The sequence below is a fragment of the Habropoda laboriosa genome, unplaced genomic scaffold (genome assembly GCF_001263275.1).
Source record: "Habropoda laboriosa isolate 0110345459 unplaced genomic scaffold, ASM126327v1 scaffold291, whole genome shotgun sequence".
Lineage (NCBI taxonomy): Eukaryota > Metazoa > Arthropoda > Insecta > Hymenoptera > Apidae > Habropoda > Habropoda laboriosa.
The window spans coordinates 1,190,271-1,201,370 of NW_017100515.1; the positions used below are offsets into that span (position 1 = coordinate 1,190,271).

The 11,100-nt window shown below is 41.4% G+C and overlaps 1 protein-coding gene across 1 annotated transcript in view; it reads left to right on the forward strand.

The window, feature by feature from the left end:
* The first annotated feature begins 4,902 nt into the window (after positions 1-4,902).
* The window catches only part of LOC108576437, a 7,165-nt gene continuing 967 nt past the window's right edge, over positions 4,903-11,100 (forward strand). Inside the window, 8 exon segments of the mRNA XM_017939439.1 lie at positions 4,903-5,126; positions 6,138-6,241; positions 6,505-6,696; positions 7,505-7,650; positions 7,872-7,998; positions 8,740-9,186; positions 9,326-11,097; positions 11,099-11,100. The exon segment at positions 11,099-11,100 is cut by the window's right edge and continues 967 nt beyond it. Of these exon segments, the coding sequence (XP_017794928.1) occupies positions 4,958-5,126; positions 6,138-6,241; positions 6,505-6,696; positions 7,505-7,650; positions 7,872-7,998; positions 8,740-9,186; positions 9,326-11,097; positions 11,099-11,100 (2,959 nt within the window). The 5' untranslated portion in view covers positions 4,903-4,957.

Consider the following 11,100-nt stretch of genomic DNA (forward strand, 5'->3'; position numbering starts at 1 on the left):
TTCCTGGACGTCTGCCAGCTCTACTTCCAGACGAAACGCAAATCGCGAGACCTGTACACGCTTTGGGCAATTTGTCGCGTTCGTTCGCACGAAGGACGCCGGTGAATTTATCCGATGGTGTCGCGAGTACAGGGTGCCTCATTTGCGATACAAAAGAGACTATGTCGCCTCTGACGAGAAAGAGAAATGAAGGGTCGATAAGATATTAAAAATCCTTCGAGAGTTGTTCTACTGTGGATGCTTGCCACCATGCGACGTCGGTGTATGAAAGAAGCTTGTAATACTTTTTTGGGAATGTACCGCAACAACTGGATAGAAGCTTATTTTCGCTTGATGTACTCTTTTTGGAGACGTAAGTGCGTCGTATTATGCTAAAGGAGTATTTTATGATAGATACGGTGTATATTGTTTGAAATAATATTGTTTAAGTGTTGTAGAATTTTTGGTAATTTTTCTGTAGATTCGAAGGATTGGAGTGGGTTTAGTTGCAGTCTGATTTTAGCTGTTCGAAGCCACCGCTGTACTTCCCCCCCAGCGCTGTACCACTTCTTACTTCTTCATTATATTTCACAAATGCTTTAGAAAAGAAAAGTTTTATTAAAAATTGATCGATATTTGCGACATAAAAAACCATTGGAAAATACTAAATATAAAAAGGGAAAGAATTACAAACAGTAGTTAAAACGACATAACCCTTTCTACAATTCTAACCTAAAAAACTCAGAGAAAACACTTTAAGTTGCCACGTTCAATGTTGCCAACAATGACTCACAAAACACCACTGTCAGAGAGTTCACAAAGCATCGATTGTCCCAGAACACCCTATTTTGAAACATTCAATAAGCACAATCCCCGCTCGAAGCATCAAACCTTTATTCCAGCATAAGGAACGGGAGAGGTAGTTGTTGAATTTCAACGCTCATTATCTGTGATACGCGTGGAGAGCGTCGAAAAGCACGGCTTGATTTCCGTCTCTCCAGAGGGATCGATCTACCTGTGGATTCCGCTTTGAATTCGCGCGTTTCCAACCGGCCGGCTGTTATTCTTTCCTCGTGCTGTTCCTTGTGGCGTGCAGCCACACGAGTGCAGACGTCTTGGTTTCCCCTTTCGTCACCAGAGTGCCCACTTGACCTGTTTCATGTCCTCTTCACTAGGGCCCCCCTCGTGCCCCTTGTTATTACGATCGAAAGGAAGCTTCGCGAGCGTTGCTTGAGAAGGAGAGGGTTATTGTTCGGTGATCAGGGATGATAACTTTTTCGCTGGTGTCGCTTTCATAGGAAAAATGAAAGGGTTAAGCTTGGAAGATAATTGGAGGCGAGCTTGATGAGAAGGTCTAACGAGCTGGGAATAAAACAGCAAGGTTCTTGGAAAATGTAGCACTGGCCTCTAGGCTGGGTTTCGAGTTTAGGTTAGGTTAGATCTGAAATTATTCTTTTGAGGTTTTAACTGTTACTTTTTATTGGGAATTTTTCGTTAAATTTTGAAGAATACAGGTTCTTCCTTGATACAGTTGGAACCTGTATACTTTAATTACGCGAGAAAAAAATGATTATTCGATGGAAGTATTGTGTACCAGTCGTCCTTGTTAGACTTTCAAAATTCGATATTTAACGTCTGAGGAAACTCCGAGCAAAAAGCAACAGTGATTGATCGATAGATTGACGTATGTGGAGCATTTCTCTCTTGGATATGATAAAATCCGATCGTATTCACGGATAGATATGTACACCCGGTATTCTCGTTTCGCTTTCACACCTTTTGTTCAGTCTGTCAACGATGTATTAACGAGTAGCGTGATTCCAAACGATTTTCTGAATCAACATACTGTCGTTGGTTAATAATTCTCATTGACAAATCTGATTATATATTCATTGAAAAAGATTGCACAGTTTTGCTGATTTAATGTTGTTAGAAAGTTACAACTTTTCGGTCTTACTCGATGGATTCCGTGCAAGAGCAAATCGTTCATAGTTTATGCAGCAATAAACGTTTTCTCTTGCAGCCTTTGTGATTGCAAATTGTGCCCTAGATATCAGGAGATATTGCCTTTGTTCTTCTGTATTTAACAGCGATCTGTCGAGATCTTATGGATTTTTGCGTAATAGAATTTTCTTCATCTACATTTCACTTTCTCTGACAGCGATTAAAACGAGTTAATTGCATAGCAGTTTGAACGTTCGATTCTGTAAGTTCATATTTTCGAAAATGCAATTTTGTGGCCGTTGCACATCGTTGCGTCAGAGTATCGATTTCATGTAGCAGTTCACTCAAACAGCTACTTCTATTTTTCATTGTTGAATGCCGTTGTTTCGAACTCGTCCCACGACAGCTGTCCGACGATAATCTCGTGCGTGGAGCCGCGCTGTGCTCTGGTCAATACGCGATTCATTAGGATGTAGGCCAGCTAGGGACGATCGCACAATTAATTAGGTCAAACGTGCTACCTGTGGATTCTAAAATTTTATTACCTTCAACATGAAAAACTGCAAACACTTTCTAAAATTCGAAACCGAAATTATCGAAGCAATTTCTTTCACAATTTTACATATCAATTATATGAGAATATCATAAAAATACAAATTCAATCGATACTATATTAAATGGATTTTATTACGAGGTAAGAATTCACGATTTTAGGTTAGATATTTATCTTGGAATGTACGCTGTTTCGAGAGTAGATCTAGGTTAAGTGTGGATTTTTTTAGGGTGGTTTTTTTATTGTATATTTTTTTAACAATTATTTTAAAGAAACGAGTATATGTTTTTAAGTCTTTTACTCGAAGTTACGTTTCGGTTATTTGTTCGAAGCAAAGGGATGGGTGCGTCTTTTCAGAATCTTTTCGGTCTTTGACCGCACAGGGTCGATGAAAGTCGGGGACAGGCTTTTTTTCACGGACGATTTTCCTTTAGACACGATGAAAAAGCTTCGAGAATCCGCTGGCTAAAAATAGAGCTGGTATTCTTGGGTAAGATGTAAAACATCCGGGAACGCGGAAGAGTTTCCGGGCTATTATTTCGGTGCCGACGGAAGTGCCGCGAGACGATTATTTTTAACCCTTTTTCCCTTGAAGTAGAACCGTCTGTGGACTTTCCGGGAACGTTTAAACTTTAACCTTTCACGGTTGCACTTCTTGAGCATAGCGTAACATTCTATAGGTTATATTACATCTTTGATACATAGTTTTACGTCATTGTAATTTCTAGGTTATGTTTGATTTATACATCGAATATTATGTTGACTTTTACTCGTTGCATTTTTCTGCGCTGATGCTCTGAGACGTATTTCAATTCATTTTAAGAATTAAACTACTCTTAAAAAATACATACATACATATATCTAACATAAAATATAAGAATTCATCGAAATAATTATATTCACAATAAAATAAAAAATTTCAGATGATATTAATTTTTTCAATTGACTTGCTACAGTCACTAATATCTACAGGGTGGTTCATAATTCTCTGTACTATTTAAAAATTGAATAACAGGAAACTTAGTAAATTAGTAGTATATTTCGTAGCAAGACCTCTTAGGGTAATTCGTCTATAATGAATTACCGACGTTAATAGCGACTTCTGGACATTTATGGCTACGTGTAATGGAAGAGAATACAAGCTAAATGTCGTAGAAGGGAAAAGTGTAAAGCGTAAACGTCAAATGGAATTAAATTGTCAGTCGATGTTATTAAACATTCCCGATATTTATGGAAGTTTCAAGGCGGCAACCATGGGGCAAAGAACGTAAGAGCGCTCGGTAAATGAAAGTGACGAGAAAGTATGAAACCGGTACCTTTGGAACCGGAATCTATCGTCGGCCACCGATTATGGAATATCAATCTACGGATGACCAAATAAAAGAGGCGTCACCTCGTCTTCGACCCGTTTCAACCTTTGAAAATGAAAGTGACTCTGTTCAAAGAGTTAGACGATTGAGTCACACTGATAAATGATCCATTAGCCCACAGAAAATAAATAATCCATTAGCCTCTGGTAACTTTTTAAATTACAATCGTGAGTTAAACGAGAAATACTCAGAATTTTTAAATAACGAATATTAAAGCGTCAAGAATCATTTTATAACGGGTGATTGATTAAATTTTAAGAAATATGTTCGTAAAAAAGTTTTCTTTTAATTTTCGAACAAAAATGCTTCGAGAGTCACAGAGACGCGCGAGACGCCATTTTTTTTCCCATGAGTAATTTAAACGACTTCTTTGTTCCCATTCATCGCGCGTGATAAGAAGGAAACAATAGGTTATCGCTGGTGGTTTTTTGGTGGAGTAACAACGAGCAGATGAGAATGAAGGAGGGACGAATTGAAAAGGTTCCCGTGAGGAGGAGAAGTCCGTAACGAGTCTTGTCCGATAAGGCGACGTATATATAGAAATATGTACAGGGTTATTGATGTGGAACGACTCGCCTGATGAAGTTCGAGCGATAACTCGATAGAATTCCACTGGATTCCTGTACGTGTTTTATGAGAATGGTGGAATGTTGAGATAGATTCAGGAGATTAAATTATTCGTGGTTGAGCTCAGGGTATACGATTCAAGTTCTCCGTAATTAGGAGTCAGGGATAGATTCCGTTTGCTGCCGGTTACCTGGTCTTTGGTGCTGACTGTACAGGATGTTTCAAAATAAATGTAAAATGAAAAAAAAAATTATTTCACGTCTTGTATGCTTTTTTTAATATATTTACAATTGCTACTTATGTCATATTTGCTATAATTCATTTCAAAGGAATTTATGTTCACAATTTTGGAACACAGTGTATGCTCTTCATTGTAACTGCATCGTCCAGGTAGAGTTATACTACTGTATTATTTCGATGGTTATATTTTGATTTATATCCTTGAGGTTATGTTTCTTTTTCGTAGGTTAATCGTGAAATATTGTTCTGCTTCTAGTATCGCGGACACGCGTGTGGATGAGGGTAAACCATCTTAGCGAGAGGGATGTCTGAAAGCGACGGAGAGCAAGTAGCTCGGTCGGTGGCCTTGGAGCAAGCCTACGTCCATGAGGTTTACGAACAATGCGCCGAAAAGACTGTTCAAAGTAGACACTGGCCACGGATTTATCAGTTTCTCGAGGAACTAGAACCGGGAGCTCTTGTCTGCGACATCGGTGAGTGCACTTTTGTAACACCCTATAGTCTCCACATTGCTAGAATCTGTTCCATCTATTTTTCTTCCAATTATACGTATTCCTACAGTTTTGAAACACCTTGTACATTAAAAAAACCAGTCACAACCGGATCTATACACGAAATTCACATTTTTGAACACGTACCAAACAATAAAATAGTATTTTCGGAACCCCTATAACGGCCATAGTGTCAATTTAATGGCGTCGGCACTTAGCCAATTCGCTGATTTTTAAATCTTGGCGCTTTATGCCGCGCTCCATCGAACCTACACCCATAAAGGCGATCCATTTACAGACGTGTATCTTTATGCCTTCCTCTGCTCGCATTTTCCTCGCCTCCCGGCCCCGGTCACTAGCGCTTTCACATGATCAATTGACCTCCGCGCAGATGTATCGACGAGAATCCGTGCAGATCTCGTGTATAGGTTATGTGGCTGTGTGCACGTGCACGCCTTATCCCACGTCGCGTAGCCGCCTCTGAAATACCGTGGGACCCGTTCTCCACGGATTATACAAACTCATCGACCAGCGAACTTTGAGGCCGTTTTACGTTACCGCCTTCGATCCATTTTTCACGTGTCATTCCGAGAGGCACCACCGGTTAGGTCTAGAGAATTAGTCACCAGATTCCGGTCCGTTTCTCTTGCAAGGCAATCAGCTGATCGGATTGCCAAACCGGAATTCGGAACCGGACCTTCGTTCGATTGAAATCTATGCGTTATATAACTGATGCAATTAATTGCGTTATACAGATGAAAGAAATTGTCAAGATGTGGCATTCAAATAGGAATTAAAAGTTAGGAACGATTGCGGTTAGAATTTTGACTGAAAGATACCATTATACTGGGTGTTTCAGAATGTGAAAGCTCTGTGCAAAATTGTGTTCGAGATTTCTCGATTTGAAAAATGAATTTCTTTAGGATATTCGAAATATCGAAATTTTATCGCGGAGATACGATAATATCCAAAAGTTTCGATCGTTTTGTTCAGGTTGTGGCAACGGGAAGTACCTGAGCGTTAATCACAGCATCTTTAAGGTGGGAGTGGACCGATGCAAACGTTTCACGGATATCGCGCGTGAGAAGGAAAATGAGGTGAATATATCATTTTGAAGAAAACACAAGTTAGATTGGTTGCCTGATGCCGGAAACAGACTTTTACATCCGTATCCTGCCTTTACTGGCCTAATCATAACTACAGTGGTTAATTGTATCCGGAACTGGTTGTCCTATGGGAAATACTTTTCCGATTAACCCTGTCGCGTAATTATACGCAGTTAAATTGAACAACAGTGACGTAGCTAGTGACTAGTGTCTAATATCGTCATTAGAATTTTCTTTTTCTTTTTTAACTTTAGGTACTGATCTGTGATAATCTAGCCCTGCCGTTTCGTGATGAGAGCTTCGACGCTGTTCTCTCAATCGCTGTGGTACACCACTTTGCTACAACAGAGAGGCGGGTTCACGCGCTGAAAGAACTCGCGCGGGTGTTGCGGATTGGTGGTCGCCTTGTTATATCAGTATGGGCTATGGAACAAAGACATAGGAAGGTAAAGGAAACATCAAACACTCTGGATTACTTCGTTTAATAAACGCTGAAAAAATATTTAACATTGTACTAGGCATATTCGCGAATGATCTCAATTTTATAGAATTTTTACAAAAAATTTCGGCTATCGCCGCCATGACAGAGCGCTGCGATCGCGTGGCGAGACACAAAGAAAAATAAAGTTAAAAAAATAATAGGTTTAGGAAAATAAACGGACTTATTATTTGTTTTCATTTTGTTCCTTCTTCCCTCGTTCTATCAAGTTTTCCCTTTCCAACTAATTAATATAACCTACAAATAGTTAATTTAAAACGATATTTTTCTTAATGAAAATGTTTAAAGATACATTTTTAGATTTTTTTCTAATCTTTCGTTGCGATAGCAGTGTCTGAAATATTCGAAATGTTCAAGTACGTTTAAGCTTCCGGTTAGGCAGCGATTCGAAGGATTCACAGGCAGAGATACATGCTATTCGATTCAGCTTAAAAATGTCGTCATCCGACACGATTGAATTCAAACGGTATTCGAACATGCCTATGAAATACGCCCACGCGAGCATGACAGTCAATCGATACAATTGTTCCAATGCACATAGTCAAGGTAAACCGTTCGAATCTATTGCTAGTAATCCTATTTTTCAGTCGGTCTCTTTGTTTACACGCTTGCTGAACATGGATTTTTTAAATTGCCACTGGGCAATCTTTCCACCAGTGATCAGACTCTTTTCTTCTATTCATACTACTTTCACCATTCTAAGAGGAAAAATTATTTTCTGTTCTGACAAAAAAATTTTTATTCTCTGCTTCCAGTTCGAGTCTCAGGATGTCTTGATACCATGGCCCAAAGCGTACTGCATGAACACAGCTTCGAATAGATCAAAACGTTCGCGTGCATCACATGCCAATGATGTGCATTCCAATCAGAACGCTCAAAAGTATCTATCATCTTCCAAAAGGTACTTCAAGATGATGAAAAAAGTCGTTTTATTAGAAAAAGAAATTTCATAAAAGAACAGAATGAAAACATGTAAAAAATACTATAGTGAACGTACTACTAGAAAATTCAAATCGAATTTCCTTTGTCTCCACTTGCCCCCGTTTCACCCATCTCGGGAACACTCTCCAGAATGAGTATAGCGACCTGGATAATTATTGTTAATGGAATTCCCGTTTCCAGGAACAGCCAGCGAAAATGCAAGAGCAAAAGTTATTGGATCGACCCGATATTCAGCTCATCGCCGTCTACTAGCAGCCTGTCAAGCCCAAACGAGACCTGTTACAGCTTTTTCCGTCGTGCTTTGCAGGTAGCATGACCGCCACAGACTTCCCACGAGCTATTGTCACCTGGTCACGTGATCACACAGTTCACCCGCCAATTTATAAAATTACTTTCCGTTATTTTGTTACTTTCATGTGTACGTACGTTATGGCGACACGATAAATTCTCGCAATGGGTAGCTAAATTGTTGGCAGGCCTTATCGATTCCGTGCGCAACCGTAACGATGCTCTGTAGTACGAAAAAGTAGGGTAACTGCTTGCGGAACAAGCCACGGACTCAATTGGAACGGGCAGAATGCGACGGGGATCGTTTATCAGTGGGGTGCATGAGTAATTTCGCCTCTTGGCTTCCGCTTTACTCTGTGGATGCTCGATAATTGATGTGAACGGGCTTGGGATGGGATCGTTGAATCGGTTTGCTTCTTTGGAAATTGGAAATCTCAAGCATTGCATTATTTGGAAACTAAATGAACGAGCCGTAGCTCTAGTTGTTAAGTTGATGGCTGAGACTAAAGACTAATTGGAATCAAATGCCCTCTCAAGGTCACTTGCTTTAATTGTGAATACTGTCATGAATGGCTATCTGTAAGCTTCGATGTTCTACTTCTAAAATAAATAGGGAAAAGAAGTAATACAGCAGGGAATCGATAATGAATGTTGTAGAGAGGGCGTTCTTCCATAGTGACCTTTAGCAACCAACTAATTCTGTTTCAACTACAGTTCTCCTCAAAACTCTCATAATTTTTTTCTTTTTCTTAATTTCTAGAAATTAGCAGGAGGTAGGCGTGGGTCTGGGAGTAGACCTTGGTTCCTTGACAGTTGGCAGAGCGGCAGTGGAAAGAATAGAAAGGACTACGAGCAAGAGGAACCGCCGGACGTGGACGAGCTGCCCATCGAGTTGCGCCGCGTGGAAAATGTTAACTCGACGCTGAACAAGCAGTCAGACTCTTTGAGTATCAAATCGAAGAGTTTGGGAGATATTCTAGAGATTCAACGGCTGGACCTAGTACGATCCAGATCTAGCATTCCAGGCCTGTGCTCTATGTTGACGTCTGACTTGAATCTGGACGGGGAATCGAGGACGTCGTCATCGATGAGTGGCTCAAAGCCACGGCTGGTCAAGCAGAAATCTCATCTTGTGGATGACAACGGTTTGGAACATCCTGATAACACTGCCATTCAAGAACTAACTAAGGACATTCCAGACTTACGGGTAATGTCCTTGGAAGGATAAAAGAATGGAATTTTTTCGTAGAATTATTGGATGTCTTTACTACTTCTATTTATTGTAGAATTGAAGGATTAACATTACAAAAGAAAGAACCTTTAATATTGATTTCTTATCAATTTAGGTAACACCTAGTCACAACTCGAAGAGAGGAAGCTTCTTGAAACAGAGTTCCATGAATGAGGAGCTGATGTCCGCGGAGAGGCTACAGGAGAAAGAGAGGGTACGACGGAACATAATGAAACAAGCATCTCTGAATGAGGACATTATCTGCAAGAGAAAAACGTTCGAGTCCTTGCGGGATTCCCTCTACTCCGCGAACGCGACGAAGAGGTTTCAACTGTTGAAAAGTGGCCTTACGAACAAGATCAAACAATCCACGACGAACATCGAGGTGTCCGGTATATCGATCAAGAACGGGTTCGTGAAAATCCTCCAGGGCTGGAAGTCCAGCGACAGCGACACGACGCCTGCAACTGCGCCAAACGATGAGGCATCGAAGACGATTAACAACGACGCCAAGGTTCAACCGGTGACAATGGTGAAAAGAGATGTAGACGGTGTGGAAAGGCGCTTGTCTCGAGAGGATGGCTCAGATTCGTCGAAAGATAGTAGTCTGCAAAGCGACACTAGCGTCGATTCAGAGGACAGCTTTGCGTCCGTGATCTTCGTGCCAAAGCAGGATGCACAGCCAAGTACAGAGACTGTTACGTCAGCCAACAGCGGCCATCAACTAGGAAGCACCTCAGCGCCCCCTTCACCACGCGTCAAACACGCTCCTGAATCGCCTAACTCGAGGCTGAAGATGATCCCTATATCCCCATTGCTCAAGCAGTTCCCAGCCACCAGCAAGAGTTTACCCCCACCTAGTCCTCCTGGTCTATCACCTCGCACCCTGAACCCAGTATTCACAAGACCATTCTTTGGTCCAAACACTGTAACTAGTCCACAACAGGTAGCTGAGGATAAAGATATTAACACGAAGAGAGCAGAGGTTTTGAATAATGGCTTCCATCAGCCAAGTAATGGTGACATACAGAATAATCAGAGAAACACGGAGAATGAAATTTGTGGGAGGTTTCTGTCATACAAAAAGCCTAGCTTGCAGGCAGTACGCGCTTACAGGTCCATGACAGAAAGTTTGGAGATAGAAGAGCCGAAAACTTTCAAGGACACTGCTCCTTTGTTGCCCAGTGGGGACGACAGTCCTGATATGTCTTTGCAGGAGAAAGCTATCGAAGAAGTTAACAAAGAAGATGAGAATCGTAAAGTTAGATTGAATCAGATCAAGGAGCTGCTGAGGCAAAAGCCTGGTTTTGCGACGAGAACCAAACCATCGTTTCCTCTAGTCAGAAGAGCCTCGACCACTGCTAGTGGTCGTCTAGAGGCTGTCACCAAGGTTCTGCCCCGGTTACTTTCATTGGAACTGTTCAATCCTGAGACTGATGACCTGGACAGTGACTCCAGTGGAGTTTCTTCGCCTGACTCGGTGGGTTCTGTAATCAGCGTGATCTCTGACGAGAGGTACATGGCTAAGAAGGACAGCAACAAGTCAGAGTGCACAGAGTCTGAAGTATTGGATAGTTCAGCTGAGAACGTGTCTGATCCTAGTGATGTTACAGCTGACGAATCGTCAGGCTACGTAGCTGACTCTAAAGAGGATGAAACGAAGACCACAGGTGACAGCACATCGTCTCAATCTTCTAGGCTACTGGAGGCCGCGGCCAACGTCGCTAGTTCCCTTGAGGACGCCGTGGAGACTGCCATTCAGAAAGCGCACAGCAAACCATATCCGACGCAATTAGCACAACAGGGGAGTATTGAGAGCACCACTTCCAGCGAAAGCAAAGCCAAAACGGAGTCGGACATTCAACTACCAGAAGTGGAGGACACCTGGAA